General features: G+C 40.4%; 1 protein-coding gene across 1 annotated transcript in view; it reads left to right on the plus strand.

Annotated features, from left to right (window-relative positions):
* The window catches only part of LOC108790129 (collagen alpha-1(XXI) chain-like), a 74,219-nt gene that overhangs the window by 34,548 nt on the left and 12,889 nt on the right, over positions 1-26,782 (plus strand). The window contains exons 4-13 of the mRNA XM_018560338.1: positions 31-256; positions 2,082-2,179; positions 2,444-2,570; positions 4,296-4,373; positions 4,568-4,579; positions 4,715-4,795; positions 6,423-6,466; positions 6,766-6,819; positions 24,646-24,727; positions 25,274-25,309. Of these exons, the coding sequence (XP_018415840.1) occupies positions 31-256; positions 2,082-2,179; positions 2,444-2,570; positions 4,296-4,373; positions 4,568-4,579; positions 4,715-4,795; positions 6,423-6,466; positions 6,766-6,819; positions 24,646-24,727; positions 25,274-25,309 (838 nt within the window). The remainder of the gene's footprint in view (positions 1-30; positions 257-2,081; positions 2,180-2,443; positions 2,571-4,295; positions 4,374-4,567; positions 4,580-4,714; positions 4,796-6,422; positions 6,467-6,765; positions 6,820-24,645; positions 24,728-25,273; positions 25,310-26,782) is intronic.

Genomic DNA, 26,782 nt, shown 5'->3' on the forward strand with positions numbered 1-26,782 from the left:
TAATCTTACATGACATTATATATTTAACAGGGAAATATTTCCAGAGGGTCTGCCTCCCTCCTATGTGTTTGTGGCTACCATACGTTTACAGTCTCCAGAAAAACAGGACATCATTGATCTATGGAGAATACTGTCCAATGCAGGAGAGGTCCAGGCAGCAGTCACTCTCGATGGCACTGACAAATCCGTCATCTTTACAGTCACACAACTAAATGCAAATTCCCAAGTGATTAAGTTTAAAGATCCAAAATTAAAGGTAAGAATCAGTGTAGTCAGGAAATGTAAAGTATGAAACAGAAAATGGTAAGCGCACTACTAATAATTATTTACATTACTATTAATGGTGGTAATCAGTGTGTGGTATCCTTTAAAGGGGAGAGGACCTCTGTATATTTGAACAAACAAGAAAAAACAAAAAGGAGCGCTACTACCTGGGGGATACAGACGAATGATGATGGAATTATTTTAAAAACATCCCCCAGGTAGTAGCGCTCCTTTTAGTTTTTTCTAGGAAATTTAAAGTTAATTTCCACTTTTGCAGCCAAATTGGGATAACACTTATTTTATATTTGTTACATATTTCTCATTCATGTGACATAACCTAGAAAAAAATGAAATAGCTTCTTAAAGGAGAACTATGAGGGGGGTGCTTTTCACTCACCTCATAGTTCTCCTTTAAACAATGCATGCTCTATTTTGAAAGTAAAGTTGTTGGGCAGGTTAATGTTAACATAATGAACCCCATCTGTACTGTGCTGGCAGATCTCATTATCAGCTGTAAACAGGATCGCAAGGCACATTATGCCTGCGGTGCAGTCCGGTCCGGTGCAATCAAAATAGTGCTTGCAGCATTTTGATCGTACCGGACCGAAGGCATAATGTGCCTTGCGATCCTGTTTACAGCTGATAATGAGATCTGCCAGCACAGTACAGATGGGGTTCATTATGTTAACATTAACCTGCCCAACAACTTTACTTTCAAAATAGAGCATGCATTGTTTAAAGGAGAACTATGGGGAAAAAACACTGACCCCATAGTTCTCCTTTAAACAATGCATGCTCTATTTTGAAAGTAAAGTTGTTGGGCAGGTTAATGTTAACATAATGAACCCCATCTGTACTGTGCTGGCAGATCTCATTATCAGCTGTAAACAGGATCGCAAGGCACATTATGCCTTCGGTCCGGTACGATCAAAATGCTGCAAGCACTATTTTGATTGCACCGGACTGGACTGCACCGCAGGCATAATGTGCCTTACGATCCCTTGCGGACGATTGCATTGTGGCCGGAGGGTGTGGTTACGGTGCCATTCCCTTCAATGGCCCGCCACGCCCTCTCCTGCCCCACACAAAAGTGAGCCGGCCGCAATGCGAGGCAGTGCGTTCTGGCCAGAATCGGGACGGAACGCACTACATCTGGTGTGAACGGGCCCTTAAGGTTTTTTACCTCCTGACAGAGTTTTAAGCAGTCTGATATAATAAAGTGTTAGTGGCCTACCATACATAATCAAAACAAGCAAACATAAGATTACCTTTTTATAGTTTTACTAACCTGTCAGAGTATTTAGAACGCAGGAAGCATTAAAGCTGTACTCTGAAATGATCAAATATTGTCTAAGTACAAGAGGCATGTTTATTCTTACCAGACTCTTGGTGTGCATTGTGTATTTCTTCCAGATCTGTGCTGGATTCCAGTGTGAAACTGCTTCTCTGCAGAGGCTTCCTGTCATGAAGACCGGTCACTTCTGCAGAGGCTTCCTGTCATGAAGACCGGTCACTGCTGCTCTCTCGGCTTGTGCAGGGTGACTGGTCTTGTCTCCACCCCTCCTATAGTTTTCTGCAGGTGGTCTGTAGTGGGTGGACTTTCTGTACAGTGATAGTGTCCTTATTACTTACTAAAGGTAATAACTGTGTTTGCAAAAGCATTTGATGCACATAAAATGGTTTTATATCGTTTGTGACTATTGAGGAATATACTTGAGGAATATAATGTATTTTTGTGGTCAGAGTTCAGGTTTAAATGGTGACAGAGTAGAAATATATCAAATATGATGTAATAACGTAATAATACTTTTGCGCAGGAGTTATTTGACGAGAAATGGCACCAGCTGAAGATCCTTGTAAAAAATAAAAGCGCCATTCTATTTCTGGATGACAGTCTTATTGAAACCCGAGCACTGTAAACACATTTACCTAAATAAATCAAGAATGCAATATTTAAGATTGAAGATGAATAGAGGCCTATTTGAGGTCAGAGATAAACAGAGGTTTATTTATTTGTATTCAATAGCAATGGATTCAGGGCCATCCCTATAATGAGGCAGCCTGAGGCTGTTGGCTCAGGTGGCATCTCTTTGGGTCTTGTGAGGCGTCGGCAGGCAGAGTTTCCCAGATTGCTAAGAGCGGGGCGATGTGTAAGGGCTATACCCATCTCCCCTCCCAGCAACCTACGATGCTCTGGCAGGCATCCCGCCCAGCTCTTGCCAGGAGCTGATTGGGATGTGGCACCCCCAAGCCCAAAAAATGACCACCAGCTACGCCTCCCCCCGATTGTAACCACCAGTTCCCCCGTAATGTGACTACCAGCCACCTCAGGCGATGATTATGCTAGGGTGCTAGGGACACCCCTGACTGGATCTATCTGCTGTCTGTGCATAAACATATATCGGTTTTAGAAACATTTTAAGATTTGAGGTGGGGGGGCCTAATGGGGTTGGATGTGCTGGTGGTGCATTAGACTGTTTGACTGGGGGTTATTGTTTACCTCCAGTGTCCCACTCAGCTTACTGACATCACTGGTTGCCACAAGCTGGATGGGACACTGGCCAGGGCGCTACAGGTTCCTAAGAGCTACCCCCACGTGACCTAATGAGATGCCGTCTATTGCAACTGCCTTTGGCTGGCACAATATAGGGACAGCCCTGAATCTAAGTTATCCTGGAAGCTTGCATCTTTACTAACTTTATTTAGGCAGTAAAGTGAATACCCTAAACTCCAAACTTTCTACATTAAATCACATACCTAAATGTGCCATGTTCGGCTATTCACTTCAGGCTGGTACGGCTGATTTCAGCCGTATATCGGCTGAAATTAGCCGTACATCGGGTGGCTTCGGGTCGGCCGAACATGCACAGCATGTTTGGCCGACCCGAAGTGCAGAGGAGTTCGACTCAGCCGATCCAACATCTGGTTCGGCTGAGCCAAACCTCCGGCAGGCAGACGGCTCCGTGTCAGAAAAAAAAAAAAAAGAAACAGCAGTGCTTCTCTCTTGGGCGGCCGGGAGCGGGAGACTCCCAGAAGGGGCTTGTTATCTCCTGTGTGATAGCAATAAAGTTAGGTGTAAAAAAAAATTTACATTTTTCCACAATACGGCGCGCGGGGGGGCATTGTGGAACTTGGCCTTGGGGCGGCAATGAGGGTAAATCCGGCCCTGACAGCACCCCTTCTTTTCTTACGAACCGAAGGGGTCCTGGGGCCGAAGCATCGGCCGAAGCTACGGCTAGATCCTTCGGCAGCTTCGTGAATAGACCCCATAGTGATGTTCGGGGGAACTTAGCACATATGGTGAGCGCTTAAGGAACAGTCTTGAAGCCGTTTTAAACATAAACAGGACAGTCTTTTATTTATTTCATCAACACAGCATACACTCTGCTAATGTTTCAGCAAGTAGACAATGTCTCACCGACCAAAGATTGTCGCACATACTCCATGTGTAAATGGCTCTCTCAGCCTCCTTGGCTGTCTTCCATGTGCCTCTAGCACACACAGCCACCTGGCTCCCTTCTCACTTCTGGGTGGAGTCCTCCTGACTCCTGAATACCTCTTCCCAGCTGGAGCCCAGAACATTAGCCAGCACCCTTCCAATAAGTGCTGTGCACAGGTGTGCAATTAGGTGCTGGCCACTACTAAACAATGGACCCAGGAATGGAGATTTCATCCCTCCCAATTCTCCTAGAAATCTCCCAGTTCCAGGATCCCATGCCAAATCCAGAAAACCTGGGAAGAACCGCAAAGTCAGCTCTTTCCCAGTACAGGAACTTGCCTCCTGGAACTGCTCAGCCTCTCTGGCTGAGAGTCCTGGGTGACTGCAACCCCCAGTTCTACCGTGGGATTGCCACACAATATATATATTGATCTATATATATAGATCTATAGATATATATATATATAGATCTATATATATATTACAATCAAAACATTGAGTGATGCAATTTTACTGGAATTCCAGAATTAAACATGAAATATTGTAATGCTGTCACTTGTATTTAACTTCCAATATCCTCCTATGTATTTAGATGGAGATACAAAAATTAAGATTGTACTGTGATCCAGGTCAGAGTGAACGGGAGACGGCCTGTGAAATCTACACTGTGGTATGTGTTTAAAATAAAAAATAAAAATTAACTATATGAAAAGCAGTATATTACATGCTTACATTATTTTCTGATAAAATGTATATTCCTAGAAGTCCATATTGTAATGATATAACAATAGAAATAACAATAAACTCATAAACCACCTGGGTTGAAATTTTAAAGCTTTGTTTTTTTGTTTGTTTTCTTTACAGAATGATCAAAGGGTAAGTAGAGAGTATATTCTATTGATATAATTTACACTTTTAAACTAGACAGTATATATTCTCTTATATAGTCGTCTATGTTTACATGAATATAAAGTGAAATATATGTGTGTGGATATATTTTACAATTTATAGTGTCCACTCGAGCGGGTGCCATCCTCTTCTTGTCAGTGTCCTGAAGGTCAGCCTGGGTCTACTGGAGCACCAGGACCAGAAGTAAGTGGGATTATCTGTTAGTGGATAATAAGTGGATAATTATGTGAATATGTAGAAGAATGTACAGGAAGCCATTTCCTGTCAGTCCTTTGTTTACACTGAATGCACACCTACAATTCAAGATGGATCATGCTTGGGAAATATGAACTGCCCTAGCATTGTTATAGCATATTATTTAATCAGTTACTAATGAGTAATTTTTTTGCATGTAAAATGGTGATCACCTTTTTCTTTCATGAACTATGATGACATATTTATCATTTGCAGGGCTATTCACAAAAGGGTGAAGAGTTTGGAGAAGGCAGGAGAAGTGAACAATCTAGGACAAAATAGCCGATTTGGAAAAATTCTCCTATTCAGCTCACTTTCCGGTTCGGCTATGTTGTCCTAGATTGTTCACTTCTCCTGCCTTCTCCAAACTCTTCACCCTTTTATGAATAGCCTTGTTGGTCTTTTATATAATAGATAATGAGAATATCATAGTCTCAAAACACTTTTCTTAAAGGAGAACTATGGGGTCAGGGCTTTTCCCCATAGTTCTCCTTAGGGTAACGGGAGGACACAAACTAGCGTCCTCCCAATAAAATAAACAAAAAAGCAATCAAAACTCAAGCAGGGAAGTGCTCCAGTCGTAACCCAAACCCCCCTCACTACTTGCCCATTTACAAAAGCGTTGTATTTTCTCAAAGAAAGGGGCGAGGATGTAACTGGACCATTTCAATGCTTGAGTTGCTTCCCTCACTCCCTGGAGGGCACAGAAAACCAGCATTATGTGCAAGTTTTTTTTATACTTTGCAGAGCATTCCACACATGGTGCAGCAAAGAAGCAGCTTTTTAATGATAATTTACACACCCAGTGCAATGTTTTAAATATTATTTTTCCTGGAGTTTGGCTTTAAGGTGAGCTAAGTTAAAGCAGAATGGACTAGCAGCACACTGAACACACATTCATTTTTCTGGGTGTGGGTGCATTGTCTACTGTTATAACGGCCCATTCACACCAGACATTGCACTAATTGCGCAGCGTCTGCTATGCAGTCCCCCGGGACAGTGCCGAAGCGCTGATGCCAGCGCATCGCACTGTGTACTTTTTTTGTTAGAACTTTATTGAAATGTCACAAGTGACAATTTATTCAGTTCTACGGGCACAGTGGGGTGCGAGGCAATTGTACCGCATCACATTCCACTGCGCTGAAAAAAGTAAGGCATGCCTTACTTTTTTTTCATCGCACACCACCTCGTTCCTATTGCAACACTGTGGTGTGAATGGGCACCATCCATGATGAGGCCAATTGCCTTGTCTTGGGTTGGGGCTGTGCTGAAAACAACAGCCAGCGAGGCTCCAACGCAGATGGTGTGATTTGGCCCTAAAAGAGCGTTGTGGTGCTATTCAAAATGTTAGCATACCAAATCAATCTGAATAGGCCATGGATGCTGAAAGGCCATAGTTGGCAGAGAGCAACTTAGACCTTAGTAGTTTTGCAAAGCTTTAAATCAATAGGAAACAGTTGGGCTTAGCTAGCTGTCACTGCTAGCTCCTCTCCTTTTAAAACATCTCTAATACATGTGCTTTTACACTTGCAAACTTCTGAAGGATATGTGTTAAATATTTTTCAGGGCTTGACAGGACCTCCAGGACTACGTGGAATACCAGGCACTTCAGGACAAAGGGTTTGTTTGTATCCCTTATGTGTCTTGATATATGCATATTAATGTTGATAACAAATGCATGGATAGGGTGAAGGAAAACTTTATTGACTTCAATAGCTGAGTCTTCAGTAGACTAGCCGGGAATGCATGGCAAGTACAGTGGGCTTCGGTTAACAACTAGTGTAGAAATACTGGTAACCCTTACAACCTTTCCAATGACCTTTGTAATTAAATAAGCTACTAGAATTACAACGCATGTTAAACATATCTGATCAACATGTCATAGATATGTTTATTGTCTATTTACCTCTTTGATTCAGGGATCACAAGGGCTGCCTGGGCTTCAAGGTGATCCAGGGCCACCTGGAAATCAGGTAAAATATTTATGTGTCATTCTAAGACATGATCAGCCTTATTCAATAAAGAGTTTCTATAATTAATTGCCAGTTCATAAAGGGAACAATTGACACAAATATGAGAACAGCCATTTTTGGCTTGTTGCCTAGCGAGTCACTGACTGGGAACAAACCTGCAAACCAGAAGCGAAAATTTGAAGACTTCAATGCCTGATTGTTTTAGGTCAGAACTTACAAATGACGGCCTACACCTTAAAAAGGGAGTCAGCAATGAAAGCTTCCATATCTCTCCCTTCCATCTTCCCTTTAAGTGTAGTACCTTTAGAAACCAACTTGAAGTTACCTGCTAATGTCAGACAAGTGAAAAATGGATTCTGACTGTTTGGGATGGGTTACTGAAATTAAGTTGACCTGTCAGTAATTTTACAAGCCTACATGAAGATTTTTTTGCCATATCACAATAGTACAGTGTTTCCAAAAACACAATCCTATTTATTATAAAAAGCCTTAAAGCGGACCTTTACACTCAAAAATCAAATACTACTAATGCATCCCTCTATGTATGATGATTAATAATAGCAAAGACATGTCATGTGTAAAATGCTGTGATTTTGAAATACTTACAGGGTTATTCACAAAGGGGTGAAGAGTTTGGAGAAGGCAGGAGAAGTGAACACTCTAGGACAAAATAGATGAACTGGAAGGCGAGTTGAATTGGAGAATCTTTGCAAATCAGCTATTTTGGCCTAGATTGTTCACTTCTCCTGCCTTCTCCAAACTCTTCACCCTAGTGTGAATAACACTGACACACTTGCAGAGCATTCACTTCCTGCTTTAAAAGGGAAAATGACTTCAGTTTGCCAAAGCATTGCATCATGGGAAGGTAACATCAGCAGAGCATTGCTGGGAATTCTCATCTCAGGGAAAGGCATTTTCCTCCCCTGAGATGATGTGCATGGTCACATGTTTAGCAAAACAAATGACAAACGCACTCAACAATTTGTCACCCGCTATACAGTAAGGTGCACACGAAATGGGCTTTGAACAGTAAACAGTAGAAAGGTATCATGGCATGGCAAAGGAGATCTAGTAACCTACCCTTAGTAAACATGGCCACTGTCAGAAGACTGGGGAAGAAAAGAGAAATAAGGTATGCAAAGAATACAAAGCTGGCAATTATCTAGAAGTATGTGTTTGTAGATTGTCATTAAACAACACACGCACTATTTTTTCTGACTGCACCGGACCGGAACGCAGGCACCGATGTGCCATGTGTTCCCATGCAGCCAATCGCATTGAGTTCAATGCACAGCCATGCTCCCTCCCGCCCCAAAACAAAGTGAGCCTGGTGGGAATGCGATCCAGTGCGTTCCGGCCACAATCGGGCCGTATCGTACTGAGGGTGGTGCGAACTAGCCCTTACAAACAACTTTGTAGCAAGTTATAACTGTGGTGAAAGGTGAAAGGAAGCAGCATGTCTACATAAAGTAACATGTCAGCAAGTAAAGAACTTCTGCAGCACCAGGATTTCCATGATTGTGTCATCTCTAAACTAGCATTTCTAGAAGTAGATGCTGACTCTGGATAATGCCTGAAAAAAGATGGTACTGGCATCTAGAGAGAAAAGCAGATGAAACACAATCAAAAATGGTACCATCACCATGAGTCTCACAATTATTTTATGTATGAGCCAACACCTAGACAGTAGATACAGACATTTGATGATGCCTGAACCAAGGTGGCACCAACCTTCTAGAAAGAAAAGCAGATAAGGGCACAGCCAAGACCTGCACAGGCACCAGGATTTACATGATAGTATCAGCTATGTGCCAGGAATCTTAATCCAAGAAGAGGAAATAGATGCAAGCCTCCAATGAAGCCTGAATAAAGATGGGACTGACCTAGAGAGAAAAGCAGACGAAGGCATTGTCAGGGCAAGAATGATTAAAAATTGTAAAAATGTACGGGTCTGTTTACCAATTTTTCTTCCACGTTTTGCACAACTTTTTCAGAGGAATCACACATTTTTCTAATTGAATTTTAAGTGAAATTGTGTGAATCTTCATCAAACGTTAGCAAATCTTTGGTGAAAACATTGATAAATAGACTCCTAAGTATTAAACTAAGTGCTTAATATGAAAAAACAAAAAAACAAAAAAATGATATGTCCGCTATAACACTAAGCATCTATGTATCAATGTTTTCACCAAGATTTGCACAACTTCACTCAAAATTCCCACATTAAATCTTGGGTGGAAATTTGTGCGTCTTGGGAGAAACATTAATAAATAGTGCCCCATATTTTTTATTAAATAAGGTTAATAGTTAGGAAAGAAAATGTAAAAACATATGTAGCCTCCATCACCTTCTGTGCTGTGGCTACTAGATATTTACCAGGTAATTCACAAAGGAGACGAAGGATCCAGCTGTAGCTTCAGTTGATCCCTCGGCTCTCTTTGGCCGCCGGAGCCCTTTGGTTCAGTTGTACTGAAGGGCTGCTGTACGAGCTCAGCTGACTGAGATGACAGCCGATGTCACGGCTGGGTCCACCCATTTGTTATTCATTGGCCGGACCTGCTAGAAGACTCTATCAGGTCCCGGCCAATAGGAAACAGTTGGGCTTAGCTAGCTGTCACTGCTAGCTCCTCTCCTTTTAAAACATACTTTTTTTATTTTTTCAAAAACCTTTATATTTTATAAGATTTAACATTTATTTAAATGTTTTTTTAAAAGTTTCAACTTTATTTTTTTCACTCTTTTCATTTAATTGTGCTTGGTACCACGGAGGTACAGAGCAGAATAGCCGTGCCGAATGCTGCTCGGCGGCATTCGGCTATTCACTCACTGCCGCTCGGCCCCTTTGTGAATAGGGGCAAATGGCAGCGAGTGAGCTGCCGGAGCTCTGGCTCAGCCGATCCAGATGTTGGATCGGCTGAGTCAAAGTCCTTCTGCACTTCGGTTCAGCTGAACATGCAGAGCATGTTCGGCTGACCGAAGTGCAGCGGAAGGCAGCCGATGTACGGCTGATTTCAGCGGATGTATGGCTGATTTCAGCCGATGTACGGCTGAAATCAGCTGTACAAGCCTCAAATGAATAGCCGAACAGCGTTCGGCTCACTTTACTTTGGCTGGGTTATTCACTCGGCTGCCTTCGGCAGCTCTGTGAATAGCCCCCTTAGTGATAGCTAGGGCTGTAGTCAGCCTGGCTGGATTATAGTGGCAGTTATCTGGTTAATTCCAGGTGTCTGGCCTTGACTGTATCCCCCTGGGCGGAGTGTGACTCTGTCATATTGTGGGACAACCAATGAGAGGCACTGTAGTGTATGTACAGTACAGCAGCCAATCACTGGGTTTCTCTCAACCAGTGGTGCATGCTGGGATAGGGTACATATACTGGAGGGATTTGCCATGTGCTCAGACTATCCGGGACCAGCCATGGATTAGGGCTGGTGCTATCCAGCCACCACCTAGGCTAGGCCTGAGGCCTGGGCGTGGGCATAGGCTGATGTGAAGGAAATGTTTCCCAACATGGAGGAGGCCTTGCAACGCTGATAGAGGAAGAGAACCGGGACCAATGCAGGCTCTTGAAGTTTCCTGGAACCTAAAGGACTTCAGGAGCACGGCCGGTGTCTCTCCTAATGAGGATCTGTGTTCATCCTTGCTCATCTGCTACTTCAGTTGCTATCCGCTGTCTCCCAAGTGGATCTACACTGATATGCTAACCAGATCTGGTGAGTCTGGAGTCTGTCTGTTACACCCTGGAAGCTTAGGATCCCTATACCCTCTCTCCCCAGTGAAGATGTTCAATAAAAGTTATTCAGCATTTACTCCTGGATTGGACATCAGCTTTTCTGGACACTAGAAGAAGGGCGGTTAATGCTAGCAAGTGGCCAGCTGAAGAACATTCCCTAGACAGACTAGAGATGATTCCATGTTTAGCCATCAACTTTTTGTAGTCTTTCTACATCAACCACACAAATTTGCCATTGTTTATATCATTTTAATATATATTTGTTTGTGCTGCTTGTTTTCCCAGGGTCTGCCTGGAATGAATGGTGTCCCTGGACCAATAGGGCCTAAGGTAAATACAACTTTAATCTTTAACTTTTAATGATTTGCAATCAAACCAACAGCTAAAACTACCGCAGTGAGAACGAGTGTGGCTTTTACCTGCATGCGTTTCTTGCAATAGGCGATCATTATCTTCCATATGTTCCTTTATGGTTTCTTAATTTAAAAAAAAACAGTTCTTGCCATATTCTAAAAAACTATTACCGGAGATGTTCCTATGACATTCTATCACTATATACATGGCAAATACACGGTTTGACCTCTGACCAATAGCAATGTCAAGCATGGGATTGAGTCTAAACGTGTTGCTTTGCATTTTGTTCCCTTTAGTAAAAACATACAGCTGTATTACATTCATTTATGCTTATGAAGCCTTCTTTCTCACTATATTTATGTAGTACGGAATTCTTTTCTACTTTTGTGACATGTTTCATTTACTTTGTTATCTTCCATATGTTAGGGTTCAGTTGGGCTAACTGGTCAAGCAGGAATTCCTGGCATTCCTGGAAAGAAGGTAATGGTGACTTGTGATTTCCTTTAGGCTACGGTATGTTCACGCCATGTCCGGACCAGATCTGGAGCACATCTGCAAACACAGTGCAGGGCATTTTTTAAGCTTAAAATGGGCTTTCAGGTGCAGTCCAGTGTGTTTCAGTGCATTTGTATGTGTTTGTATGTGTATTTGATGTGTTTTAATGTGTTCCAGTGCATTCCAGACCAGACAAAATGAGACAAGCAGTATTTTTTTTGGTCTGGCCTGGAACCGTGCTCATGTAAACAGAGCCCAGAAATGCCTTAGGGATACATTGGGATGCTTTTTTGGTCCTGCAACAAACTGTTCTGTTCTGGACATGATCCGGACATGGTGTGAACAAGCCCATAGGCTAGGTTCACACCATTTTCCGGGCCAGATCTGGACCAGATCTGGAACATAGTGCATTTTACCGCAATTGGAATTTTGTTTAGCTTAAAATGGACTTACAAGTGCGTTCCAGTGTATTTGTTACGCGTTTTTGATGCTTTTTGATGCGTTCCAGGGCATTCCAGACCAGACAAAATAGTACAAGCAGTATTTTTCTGGTCTGGAACGTACTGCAGTGGTGGGAACAGAGGCCAGAAATACTATAGGGATACATTGGTATGCATTTTGGGTCCAGAAACAGCCTGGTCTGGTCTGGAGGTAATCTGAATGTGGTGTGAATGGGCCCTTAGTGTCAACTTTGAAAAATATAGATGAAGGAAATGCAGTTAAAAAATCACAAACTGTGAATAACTGAAAGTATGTATAATTTTTCAACTGAGATTCACACTAATTACATCCATCTTCTAATGAAATCTTGAATAGAATTTGGGTGAATCTTGGGTACAAATTAGGGATGCTCAGTTTTCAAGTACCAATACTTTTCCAGGCACTAGACTAGAGAAAAACTCAAAAGTTAGGAGGCAGCTGTCATTTTGAACTACTTGAAGTCTGCGGTGTTAAACCCCCTTCCTGGCCAGGACATTTTTCAGTATTCAGCGCTGCGGTACTTTGACTGACATTTATTCCGTCATGCAACGCTATGCTGAAATTAATTTTATACCATTTTTTGGGGACACATAGAGCTTTCTTTTGGTGGTATTTAATCACCACTGGGGTTTTTTTACTTTTTTACTATATTGAGGAAAATTTACCGATTTTTTTTTTTTTTTAAACTGTTTCCCCTATATTAAAGGAGAACTATGGGGTTAGGGCTTTTCCCCATAGTTCTCCTAAGGGTAACGGGAGGACACAAACTAGCATCCTCCTGTCACGCTAAGCTCAGTATACCGCGAGCTACAGCTCGCGGTATACTGAGACGCCGCAGCTGAAACGGATCCCGACAATTATGTCTGGATCCATCCATCTGCGTGAGTGACAGCTGGCTCTGCCTATTTGGAGGCAGAGCCAGCTGCTCCCTCCCCGTCCGTTCCGCCAGTCAGCGCTGGAGGATCGGAGCGGGGAGGGGGAATCCAGTCCCTCCCCTGTCACGGCTCTCTGCCGTGACAGGATCGAGAAGTGAGCAAACGTCTGTATGTGTTCGCTCACTTCCCAATCTACTGAGCCGACCTGTGACAGTTTCATTGTCACATGTCGGCTAGAACTATGAGGATGAGTGAAAATCACTCACCTCATAGTTCTCCTTTAAATTCTAAAACATTTATTATTACCCAATTTTTTAATAAAAAGTACGTCGGGTAAAAAGACACCAAACATGTCAAGCCTTAAAATTGCGCGCACGCACGAAACCTCAAAAAACTACAATACCCAAAATTGTCCATAGGCGATGCTTTAAAAGCTTTTACCACTCATTAGTTTAGTGTTATCAGTGATTGATGGCCCTAAAATTATTGCTCTCACTGCGACGTTCGCGGCGATATGTAACATGTGTAGCGTAATTGTTGTTTCCGCGCGCTGGCGCATCTGACACGTATTTATGTTTATATGTGCATAAACGTGGGGGTGGGGGACTTAAACATTTTGGTTTTTTTTTAAAACTTTTATTTTTGTAACTCTTTTTATGTTTTTTTACACTTAATGTTATTGCTATCACATAGGGGGATAACAACCCCCCCATATAATAGCAAAGGCACACTGACAGGTCCTCTTTATGGAGACATTAGGGGTCTCTAAGACCCCTAATGTCACCTGGTGTCCCCCAAAGAAGCTGATGAAGCACAGATCTGCTTTATCAGCTTCTCTCTGGCTATAGCAGCCAGATAACTGACCCATCTTACCTCCTGACACCCCCCCTAGCCGGTCCCAGGCCGCAGATGGAGTAGCGGATCCTGGGATTGAAGGTGAGGGTGCAGGAGGGGGGGGCGTTGGCTGCTGCACTCGACGGGGGAACGCAGCCAGCACATACAACCGATCGGCAGGCTATAGAGCCGCTGATCGCTTGTATGGGAAACAGCCGGTTACGGCTCTTCCCATCGGTCGGGCTTTTTCTGCCCGTGCGCGCGCGCAGAAAAAAATGCCGTCCGTACGTTTTTTTGCAACAGCAGTGGTTAGGGAGCATTGGCTACGGGGCTCCTTGGATTTGTGCATCCCTGTTTTAATGTATGATTTGTTATATATATATTAGGGATGCATCAATACCATTTTTTCCAGACCAATTACAAGTAACAATACTTGTCCAAGTACCTTTTTGTTTATTGTCATGTGACAGTTTTTCTAAAACAATTAGACATGTGCAATTAGTTTCGTTACGAATCGAAATTCGAATGAATTTTCCTGAAATTCGTAGATTCGTAAGCATACGAAATCCGAATGGCAGTTTCCGAATTTATATCCGAAATACGAAATTCCGTTAACGAATTTCGGATCCGAATTTCTTTGAAACAGGAACTAATATTACCCCTGTAAATGAGGTTGAACAACATGACAAGATTTTTTTTTTAATCCGAAATACGGATCCGCTGCTGCTGAGGGTTGCATTACAATACACAGGCAGGAAATACGAAATTCCGTTGACGTATTTTCGTTCCGTTACGAACATTCGTTATATATTGAAGTTAAAAAGCAAAGTACATTTATATTGGAGTTGATGATGGTTATTTTTTTTTTTAAGTCCGAAATACGAAATTCGGATACGGAATCTGTTAACGGAATTCGTATTTCGTTTTGGTTGACCAATCAGAGGTTCTCTTCTGCTGCTGAGAGTTGCATTACAAATACAGGCAGGAAATACGAAATTCCGTTGACGTATTTTCGTTCCGTTACGAACATTCGTTATATTGAAGGTAAAAAGCAAAGTACATTTATATTGGAGTTGATGGTAGTTTTTTTTAAAGTCCAAAATACGAAATTCGGATAAGGAATCCGTTGACGGAATTCGTATTTCGGATAAAAAAACAACTACTACATCGACTCCAATATTAACAAAGGTATTTTTGCTTTTTAACTTCATCATAACGAATGTTCGTAAAGTTACGAAAATGTGCCAAAACTAACGAAAATACGTATTTCGTACGAATCCGAATTGAGTTTCGGATACGAATTACGAAATAATGGATATTACAAAACGGAACGAAATGAAACGGAACAAATTTTTTGACGGCGCACAAGTCTAAAAACAATACAGACTAATGATTTCAGGACAGTGCTGGAGCGTCAGACCCAGGTCTCAGCTGCAATCGCTGCAACCCTGGTAGTTCTTGTGAAAATGGCCAGAATCGGCACTGGTATCTGAACTGGTATCTGTGCATCCCTAGCAAAAATATTGATAAAGAGACCCTTAAGTCTAATCAAAACTATTTGTGTAGCCTTTGGGGAAGTGTAAGAACCTTGTTGGTTATTTATTGCTATCCAGGGCTCTGTTATAGAGAATTTCTATCACTTTTGGTCCTGTGACAACAGATTTAGCACTATAGAATATTAACTTCTGTGCTTCTTTTAGTCACTAACTAATATATATTAAGCTGCTAACACTTCATTGTTCTGCACCACCCCTACACCACTCAAATAATAATAATTGAATGTAGTGCAGTGCTACAGCCAATCATATACCCTAATGACACAAACTATATAACAAAATATAACTCCAACTCCTTTATGTATTCACTTATATGAATAAACTAATCAAAATGGTGAAACAGAATCTGTCCAATTTTTTCAGTGAAATCACGCTTATATTATATGTGCAAAAGAATCAAACTTTTGTGCAAATATGTCTAAATAAAATAACAGAAATGTACACACAATATAAATAATGACAAAAATATAAATAAATTCAAAATCACTCTGCTAGTGCCTTCTGCAGGTGTTTCTTCTAGTAACCAACAATCAGTGCAGGCTGTATAAATCCAAAGGAAATCCCATGATTGTGTGAATTAGATTAGAGCGCTGAGGTATTATAACCACTATCAGGTTTGCATTGGTGTCTGTGTACCTGTTAGGGAAATTCACTCCCTGGAATTGTCCTGATCACCAATGTCACTGGGAATGAAGGTGATGGCAAATCCAACATTTTGAGCAGCAACCAGAACAGAAATAGAGGAGAAATCCTTCACTGGGGACTCTGTGGATTGTCTAAGCTGGCATTTGCCTCATTTGATATCCTCTCATTTCCTGTTGGACAGGAAGGACAGGAAGTAATGGGAATGTAATGTAATGTTGGACAGGAAGTAATGGGAAAGCTCTCTAATTAAACACAGACAGCAGTTTTAACACTTACTCTATCCAAAATGGAGCGATGGCTTTAAATATAATTTAAATATTATTGTACAAAATATGGAGCAATACAACATGTATACATTATATACATACAGCAATCAATTCTATTGCAGTACTCTACCAAAGTCCCATGTATAGTTAAAAATGACCTGATGGACATGTAATAAGATGGGCAGCACAGTGGCATAGTGGTTAGCACTTCTGCCTTGCAGCACTGGGAATCCCTGGTTCAATTACTGGTTAAGGATTTTCTCCCACACTCCAAAGACGTGCAGGTAGGTTATTGGCTCCTGTGTAAAATTGGCTCTGCATGTGAGATAGGGACCTAAGATTGTAAGCTCCTTGAGGGCAGGGACTGATGTGAATGTGCAGTATGTCAAACGCTGAGTAAAATTGTTGGTGCTATACAATTACCTGTAATAAATAAAACACTTTGCAAGAAAATAGTAGTTTGAGTTGTAGCTTCATAAAGTAGGTAATTATTTGTCATGCATAACTTCTCTTTTGAATCATAGAAATGTTTTTGATAACCATATGTATGCTTTAACATGTTTAGCTAAGCAAGGTCACCATAACATACCAATGTTTGGCATTTGTTTTCTTTTTAGGGCAATAAAGGTGAAAGGGGATCAATGGGACCTGGAGGACATCCGGGTCCACCAGTATGTAATTTTTATATGTATTTTATTTACAAAGATAAGCAACATATATAAAAGGAAAGGCTCAGACCAAGAAGTCAGTTTTGGGTGAAAACCAGGGTGATGTAACTTAAAGTAGGTGCTTGCTTACGTTAAAAACTCAAGCAACAAATCCACATACTGCAGTCCCTGGACCATGGCCCTTATCTGTATTGTGGCTGCTTGAATTGTTTCTCTTTAGGTAAATCTGTACTGAGGGAATGTGTAGGTGGCCATTGCTGATCTCCGCTTCTACAAATGCTCATAGCTTGGCTTATATACTGATCCAATAGCTGCATAATTCTTTGCTTCACTGACCCAGAAGAAATATGTACATTAGAAATTGTGATACTTGCTGCATTCTTGTTCTGGGTCAGTAACTCAAAGCACTGAAGCAAGAGAAAGCCAATGTTTTTAGAAGGAGGCCAGCAATGGCAGCCTCCATGTTTCCGTTAATACAGGTGCACTTTAAGCCTAGCATGGTAGTCACACTACCATAATTCAGCAAAACACACAGGTGGTATAAATACAGCCATGGTCTTTCATGAATTGTCTGGGAAAACCAATTTTCCCTCCACGTCTTCCAGGACAGCATGTGAGATGTGAAGGCACCTCACCCCAAACAGGAAACACGCCACCATATGTTTAGAACACCGCATCCACAGGGTGTTCCTCAGTTTATGTGTTTCCTCCGCCCGGTGGAGACGCATCACCAAAGGGAGTGCTGTTTGGGGGGCTATGCCTTGGTGCATGCTGCCCTGGTATATGTTCCCCCAGTAGGTTACCCTTCTAGGCCGCCAGTGGTCCTCCTGGAGATGGAAGGGGGTTCTTTCTGCTCTCCTCTTCCCCTTCCGTGTCTGGGGAGGACCTTGACAGGCGGATGTCTCCCCCCTTGGCTGGGCTCCATGGGTGCTCGGCCGGCTGGTGCCTGTGTGAACCTCGAGATCGGCTTGATCGGATGGCGTAGTACGTCAATTATCACAATGTCTAACCGATGGTGAACAATTTAGAAACAGCTGAATCTGTTATTTTTATATTATATGCTGAAATAATAAATATCACTTACGATCATTAATGCATTCAAACCACTGAACTTGTTTTAGGGTGAACCAGGATTACCTGGAAGAAATGGAGTCCCCGGGCCTGCTGGAATAAAGGTATATCATTCTGAAATACTGGAATCCATATTATTTAAGTTCAATATTTTTCAATTCACAGAACAATACTTGGAAATAAAAGCCTGTCTCATTTCAAACACTTTGGTTGTAAACCTATAAAAGCCTTTGGATGCGCACACATGCATCTTCTGCAATTTTCAGGATTTCATTATATAATACTTAAAGTAAAAACATCTAAATTTCTGGACCTCTTTAACATTAGACATGCTGTGATAACAAGCATTGTGAACATAGACATACTGATCTAGATTCACTAATAGTGCACTGTGAAAAGTAAATGTTAATACATAAGGTGTACCTATGTTTTATTTAAATACCCAAACATGTGCATGGGAAATTACAAAAACAGGATATTAATTAGTACATGATTGGGTATTCAAAATTAAATCTTTAATAACATTTACTTTGCAAAAGAAATGAGGTCCTCAACACAGTGTGTGTGTGTGTAATAGCTTAAAGGGGAACTATTGGGAGAGTAAAAGGTAATTTCCCAATAGTTTGAGCCCGCATGTGACACAGCAGCTGTCATACTCTGGCTCTATAGCTTGAGAACTGAGTGATCACAAACTGCTGATCCGCTATAAGCCGACTTTGGGTCACAGGAGTACATTAGTAAATGTACTCCTGTGACTATAGAGACCGAAAGTTCTCTTTTAATTTCTGAATACCTAGGCCTCATTCCCATGGCCACTTTGGACCAGACACTGACAAGATTTAGCGTAAATGTACCGCAGGTTTCCCAGGTGTTTGGGATCAGTCGCAGCCGCTCAGCCTGTAAAAATCAGTGAAAGGTTGACAGACTCTGAAGGTGTTCACATGTAAATCGCACATGGAGTGATTACCTGTGGTTAATGACAGATGATGGTCCCTGGCCTGTCTGTATTCAGAGCAGCTCATGTGTCCCTAATTGCATGTAATCGATTCACGTGTGATTACATGCAAACAACCACGGACAGCTGCAGAAACTGTTATTGAATTGTACAGGCTGATTGGCCAAGGCTGATCACCCTTGGAACCTGCCATAGATTTACGCTCATTCTTGACGGTCTATGGTCCTAAGCAGCCGTGTGAATGAGCCCTTACAGAAACTGAAAGACCACTGGAGACAAAAGCAAGAACAAATTGATAGTAGTTTTATAAGAGATTCCTGAGAATGAAGGATCGTGTTGGGAAATATTACTATCTATGGCCTCTTGGTTTTAAATATGTGCTGTTTTCACTCCAACTTGATCAGGTGTTTCAAGTGAGCTTATATTCACAGGGCTTTGTTTTTTTCAATAAAAAACAAAGACATTTGATAGCAATTTTTATTCTCAGCCACATAACCTTTCTTTCATCACATTTTTTTGCTGAACATACAGGTTAATATGGCAAATAATGATAATAATACTTTAGTGAATTGAGTCTTTTGTCTCCAATAAACTATTACAAAACTCTGTCACCAACTTACCAATTACAGGTAAATAACATTACTAAGATACATTAGATGCACTTATAATTTTATGGAAGGATTGTTGTTGAAATGCACGGTCCGCTGACAGGGTCTCTTTAAGTGTAATTTTTGAGAATATAAAAATGACTTTCTGTTATTTACTGGTAGAGCCATCAATATACATTAAGACAATTGTAATTGTTTAACACCCAGACAAATAATAACTATTTACCTTACAATTTTGCAGGGAGATAAAGGTCAGCCAAGTCAGCCCGGAATAGATGGTCCTCCAGGCATACCGGTAAGATTACACATAGAAGTTATTAAACTTGTGCAACGCCTAGAAATAATCAGAATTCTTATAGAATATCACAATATACTCTATGTAATTTATACATCATTCTGGAATTAATGTAATTTCCTAAACTTTTTTTCAATAAACTTGAGGGGACTACTGTCTGGCAGCAACATTATTCTTATTTGTTTTGAAAATTTAAAATTATTTGATAAATATTTTTTGAGCACTTTGTATGCTTGGGGGTCTGTGACCAGGGTATTTCAGATCCACAGTAGGTGCACTAAACCTTCCTATAACAGAACATAAGGTATGTCTCATTTCCATCACAAATTTAAAAAAAAAGGTTAATCCTCAGTTGAAGGTAGAAGGTGGAGGCATGCAATTCATTCCTTTATGTCCATGGGCAAGTAATGTATTCATACCAGATGGATTCAAACACGGATACATCCTAATATTGTAGACTCATTTATTCCATCTACTGAAAAAAACAGTAGCCTACAGGCGTTTTTGCTTGTTGGTCATCATTAGTGCAGTACAGGGAAACAATGGCTTCTACGGGTCAAGGCTTGGGAACCAACAAGAAAATAGGTCAAACAAGTTATGTCGAGGTGGAATTTTTGGTTTCCTGTAACCTGTCTGGTTATCCTGGTTATCTACTTTCACAGTAGATGCCGTATCCCTGATACAATGCAGTATGCAATTTCAATATCATTATTGTATGACTTTGTTCTATAAATGCAAATGAATCTATTATTAATTATAGGGTTATCGTGGTGCTCCTGGTCTTCCTGGCACAGTAGGATTAAAGGTAACTCTGAACTGTATTTTCTTACTAGCATACTGTAAGCGCAACCTGTTTTTTTCAGTCTAAAACTGAGCCACATGGAAATATTTCAAAGAACATTTCAAGCTTACTATAAAAGGATTTCATGTTCTGTTACAATATTTGATCTCCACACCACTTTCCTTGAAAATGTAACTTTGTACACAAGAGTGATTGTTGTTATAGAGGAGTAGTTAGTTGGTACTAACAATTTCCTAAGGCACAGTTTGCTGTGCACATGTGAGCAGCGCATGAGCTGTTTCTTGCTACATTGTGCCAAACTGTCACTCTGACTCTCAACTCATGAAGCCACAGCATCTGTCTGGTAGCCAACAGCATTTTAAGAAGAAAGTCAGCAACTTCATCCTTCATATTTCTCTCACAACAGGTTTACATTAAAATGTGTAATTTTAGAATACACTTTATTTCTTGCATTACATAAAATCACATTTGGAAAAAATGATTGTCTATAGCCATTTACAATTTCAGGGAGAAAGAGGAATGCCTGGACCTAAAGGAGCCATTGGACCATTTGGCCTTAAGGTGAGCACTGAATATGGATCCTGTAATATTCACCCTAGGGGTTGTATTTATAAACAATTTGCAGAGCCATTCATGCTACTAAATTGCATGTACAGTATATTCATTCTGTGCGAATGGAGACAAAAACGAATGTTATTAGCATAATTTACAAGTCGAATGTAATTTCAGGTAAATAATACATTATGGCTACTAAATGAAGCTGAGGAGCATAGGAAGTACTATTTTTGTATGCTCCTCAGCTCCATCTTGTGACCATAATGCGGTATGCACCTCATATTACATTCAACGTGGAAAGAAAATAAGCTAATAATATTCTTTTTTGTCTCCATTTGCACAGAATGAATGTACATGCAATTTTGCAGGAAAAATTACTCTGCAGTGTGTTTAGAAATACACCCTAAAGCAGGGGTCTCAAACCTCCGGCCCTCCAGCTGTGGTGGAACTCCAAATCCCATAAGGCATTGCAAGATTTTCACAGCCCCAGACATGACTCCTGAAGAGAGATGCATCATGGGATTTGTAGTTTTACCACAGCTGGAGGGCCGGACGTTTGAGACCCCTGCCCTAAAGAGTACTGGATAATGGTACAGCAGAATAGAAGCACACCTATCAACATATAATATACCTCACGTATCAGCCATACCCTTCAGACATGTCCAAAGCACCACTATTTTCTGTCTAAAGAAGGCCAGTACAAGGGACTTCACTTTTTGCATTTTTAAAACATTTTATTCTTCTCTGAAATATCAACAACATCCATATATTCAATAATGTTAGGGTCATACTATGAGATTGTCATTGTTAATTTAGGATTGAAGAAGAGCCAATCTTGTTTTAGATTGGAAGGAACTGAGAAGAAAGCCAAGCGACAGATATGTCATGATATCAGTTCTCCCTCAGAACCATTGGACCGATGATGCGGGTATGACATGGTGAAGTTTGATTAGTTGGATTGGGGAGGGAGGTGGCTCTGGTGTTTATTCTTAATAGTTTTCCATCAGTTCCACTCCATTGGACCTCTCAAGACAAGATGACTCATTATTGGATAAAAAAGAAAGAGAGGAATATCAGGATAAGATGGTGTTGTTTCACTTTAGTCACCTTCTTGCAGCTGCTAATCGAATGGCTGACATGTTCCTTCCCACTGTGATTGGATGGCGGTTAAACACTAATGCAGATATATACTGTATATTAATTTGGGGTCTTATGTGTAATGCGATTCCATGCTTAAGAAAGGGCCAAATTAAACCAAAACATTTAAATTTACAATCCATCTGCTTTATCTACATACCAAATAACAATATATTACGGTGGAAAACATGGATGTTGTTGATATTTGAGATCAGAATAAAAGTCAGCTATGTTGTCATTCTTTGGATCCTGGCATGCATATGGAATAACAGCATTGTTAATGACTTGTGAGTCCTGTGTATGAAAATTATCCAGCACCATAAGTTTGTTAACCCCACAAGTGAGAATCGTTCTACTGTGTAATCATTTTCTATAAATGTTTTAGGTGGATCTTTATATGTGTTCATGACCCAAAATTCATCATGGTGTAATCATGGAGTGGTTTCATTGAATTGGCTATTTTTTCTTCACTAGGAAAGAAATCTAATTTTATTTAATTAACAATGGTGTACAGTATGTGCTGCATCAAAATATTTCAAAGCAAGAAAAAATACAAGCAGTTTGGGCCCAAATTTGATTTTATTGTCATACTGGACCTGTTTTTAGGTTGTCTAAAATAAAATACAGGAATTAGGCTCATTGAACGCAGAGATCAAAAGAACCAACCGTACAGGAATGCACTAATATAATACAGTCATGGTACCTTGATATCTTTCTACAGCTTAATCATCATCACTGACATTTACATTTATTTCTGATGGATTATAGGTGCATCCTTTAGTCTCAGTAAATAGAGTAGACTTGAGGAAGTTAGAGGATACAGCAGAGTTTTAGAAAAGTAAATTCATAACAATAAAGTTTAAATAAAACACGTGAAAAACAGAGCCGAGGAAGTATATAAAGCTTGGGTTTACAGGTAATAAATTCAATGAGGTACCTCAGATAAGCTAACATACAGTGAATGGAACTTTTAGGAACACTGGAAAAAGGGGGTAATGAATTACAAATGAACGGTATACCCTTTATACATATTCACAAACCCAGTCCATTGTGATTGGTGTGTACTGCCCCCATGTGGTAACTATTAAAATCTCAGACTTTTCAGGTTGTCTGCAGTGGTAAATATATATTTAGCATCATCAACCTGCTTATCATTGTGACTGGTGGAGAGGGTCCTGGATCAGAACAACAAGCCTGCAAAACAACATTTAAAACAGCAATACTGACCTGACAATTGCCAACTGTGAACTTATATTTGGAAATGCTGCAGTTCACAAATTAAGTTATGTAACATATGTCTGCTGAGTATAGTGGTGTCAGGCTTATTGTTACAATAATATACTAAACTCAGTGCAGATGCAACCAGTTTTAATAATTATCTCCAGCATCTTTTCTTATAACAGTGACTCTATGCAGCTTTCTGAGACAGAAGTTTAAAGAGCTCAAAGGGAAAATTATAATTAACCCTTGCAGTGGGGATTCCCCCCCCCCCACCCCCACTGCAAGGGTTAAGTGCTTGTTTTGGTCTAGGAAGGAAAATAACAAGCATATACTCCCCAAATACTTGGAGATGGCTTGCTCTTGAACCAGTCCCTGGAGCCCCTCTCCCCCTCTGTTGCAAGCTAGAGGGACAGCTGTCATAGCCAGCCAACTCCAAGGATCGGACGAGTTATTTTCCTCTCTAGAGTAAAACGAATACTTAACCCTTGCAGTGTGTGGATAGCCCTACTGCAAGGGTTAATAATAATATTCCCTGGAGTTCTCCTTTTAAGCTAACCTGCCATGATAGAAGAATAACAATAATAAAAAAAGCGAACGCCAGTCCACCAACCCGGTCCGTTTCATCACCCCATTTAATAATGATAGAAGCTGCCCCTGCTGACTTATCCTTCTGAAAATGCTAGTTGCTGGCTGTAATCTTAACCCACCAGGCTTACTTTATGTCAAAGTACTGGGGCAGGCATTTAAATAAGGACATTTTCTTTTCCTTTCCTGAGTCAGTGACTTAATGAATTAAAGAAAACGGTTCAGCATTACAGCCAGTCACCTAGTATTTCAGAAGGAGGTTAGCAATGGCCGCTCCTTTATTTCTTGTATCACAGGTAGTGTACCGAAACCAATAGCTTTACACTGTCAATTACAAGTCAATGGCAGCATGAAAAGGAAAAGAGATTTCTACATTGTTTGAGTCTGTACATCCGCCCAAAACATGTTCCACAAAATAAAACACTTCATCTAATGATTTTGAAACAGCACAATTTCTTATCAACAGCTAGAAAACCAATTGGTAAGGATCTTATATGCATGTTTTTCTAATATTTCAAGAGAATTTCTGTTGACAGCTGGTAGTGAAATGGTCCAAGAGTGTGATATTTGAATGTAATGCACATGGCAAGCTGCACATGCAGTATTCATGGTGGAACAACTTACTTTCCCATTTCTCAGAAAGCCTGTAGTATGAGCTATATTACTTCTAAAATGAAGCTTTTTTTAATAGGGTGACAATGGAGCAACTGGACTGCCAGGAGCAGAAGGACCTCAAGGACCAAAGGTACTACTCTGGATGCTTGGCTGGCTATGTTTGTATTTTCAAAAATATATATATATTCACTTTTTTTTTTTTAATCCCAATGCATACAAGGTGATCCAGGGCTTCCAGGACCATCAGGACTTCCTGGACTGAAAGTAAGTGGAAACTGCCCCAAGGCATCTAGATGTATTTTAAAGCCGCAAACTGTACTAAAATGATATGACTGTTTGCTGAGAAAATGCATATTCAAAATTGCGTGCTTGATTTTCTAGGGTCAAACAGGCGAGCCAGGATTGCCTGGTTTGGAAGGTTCAATGGGAATTCAAGGTCCCAAGGGGCATAAGGTACCTAATTATAATAATAATAATTAAGTGACACCTACCAGGGTTGGAAAGTAGTGAAGTAATTGTGGACATTTCATTTAAGAAACAGTAATGTGTGCTTGTGAGTTAACAAGTACCAATGAAATCTGATTTAGAAAATGACCAAAAATAACATTAACTTACTCAAATCTATTTACTGTACATACTGTATTGAATATTCATACAGTATGTCTATCAATAAGTTGTTTTTTTTAATTAAATTCTCTTTTCAGGGTGACAATGGCGATGATGGAGCTAAGGGAAACCAGGTAACATTTTTGGAAATTATTTACCTAAACTACTTATGTCATCTCTCCCCCTCTCACTTTCTATATGTATCTACATATAGAAAATGCACTAGATTGCAGAAGACAGAGCTACTGATTCTCTCCACTGCTCAATTCCGTATAAGAAAAATCAGAGAATTCACTGCAGCCCAGTGACCATTAAGGCTTAGATTGTAGCTGAGAATGGCCTGTCTTGGCCAAATAAAAAAAGTATAATCTTCCTGTAGGACTTTCTCAAGGACCTATAGGTTCAAATGGGGGGCTAAACCTCGGCTCGGTCCATACTAAACAATGTAAGGGCCTGTTCACACCACTATATAGTAACACACGTTAGGTGCATTGATAAGCTCTGGTGCCATTATTTGTGAATGCGCACCTGCAATGCAGCACACCACAACACGTGGCAACTCGCTAACACGTCTTGCGGGTCACTGCACTTGCAAAAAATGCAGCAGGTCCAATTTGTAGTGTGTTAGGCAGCCCAAATGAATAGGCTGCTTTAATTTGTATGCACATTTAAACACTCTGCAATCAATGCACCTCACCAGAATGCCCTGTTGTGAATAGGTCCTAAGCGTTTTTGTTCCAGTTGACTCTAATGTGAACCTGTGGTCAGCCTATGAACATTCTTGTATTTACTCCGCCGTAGCTCACAACTAGCAATCAATTTTTGCTTATTGTTTTCTTTTCAATAATTGAAAGTTATAAGATATGTATAAGAATATCACTCTGTTCTATATAATGATTACAAAAATTGTACATTGCATAATGATCTTAATATTAAATCATATTAAAAACGCAGTTAATAAATACAAATTCATCTTTTAATAAATTGTATTCTTGTTTGGTACAGATTTAGTTATTACAATTCTAATCTACAGTATAAGGGTTCTTTATAAATTATCATTACTAACTTACATTTTGTTTGCAGATTTCATAAATGGTGAGCTTTCTGAATCAATGAATAAATACTAATACCCTGCAAACCATAGGACATTTTCACAATATTTGTAAAAAGTCCCAGGGACTGTACAAGGCAAATATTTTGGCAGGTGCCATGTGCCTTCTGAGTAAATCTTGTAGTTAGTCTCAATTGTGTAGTTATTTTGTGAGTCATACCATTTTTTGCAAATTATTTATTTATGGTCTTTGTAACTGGCGGTGTGGCGCTGGTGCATCCTATGCCTACACATTTGTGCACACAGGTGTCCCTCTTTTTTATCTTTGAAAATTAGTTGTTATTCATATCTTTCCAAGCAATGAAGGAGTTTAAAACACTGACCTCTGTACCTGCAGGCACTGTGGAGAAATTAATCCTCAAAGTTCAGGCTGAAGCGCTGAAGCGCTGAAGCTGTTCTCAACTCAGCATCTCAACTCACTCTGTTCCCCCGCCCAGAGCACTTGCTCTGGGTTTATATTAGATTAGAAAGAGGGAAAGTATTAAAGGTCATTTAC

Source organism: Nanorana parkeri, unplaced genomic scaffold (genome assembly GCF_000935625.1).
Source record: "Nanorana parkeri isolate BGI_ZX_2015 unplaced genomic scaffold, ASM93562v1 scaffold451, whole genome shotgun sequence".
Classification (NCBI taxonomy): domain Eukaryota; kingdom Metazoa; phylum Chordata; class Amphibia; order Anura; family Dicroglossidae; genus Nanorana; species Nanorana parkeri.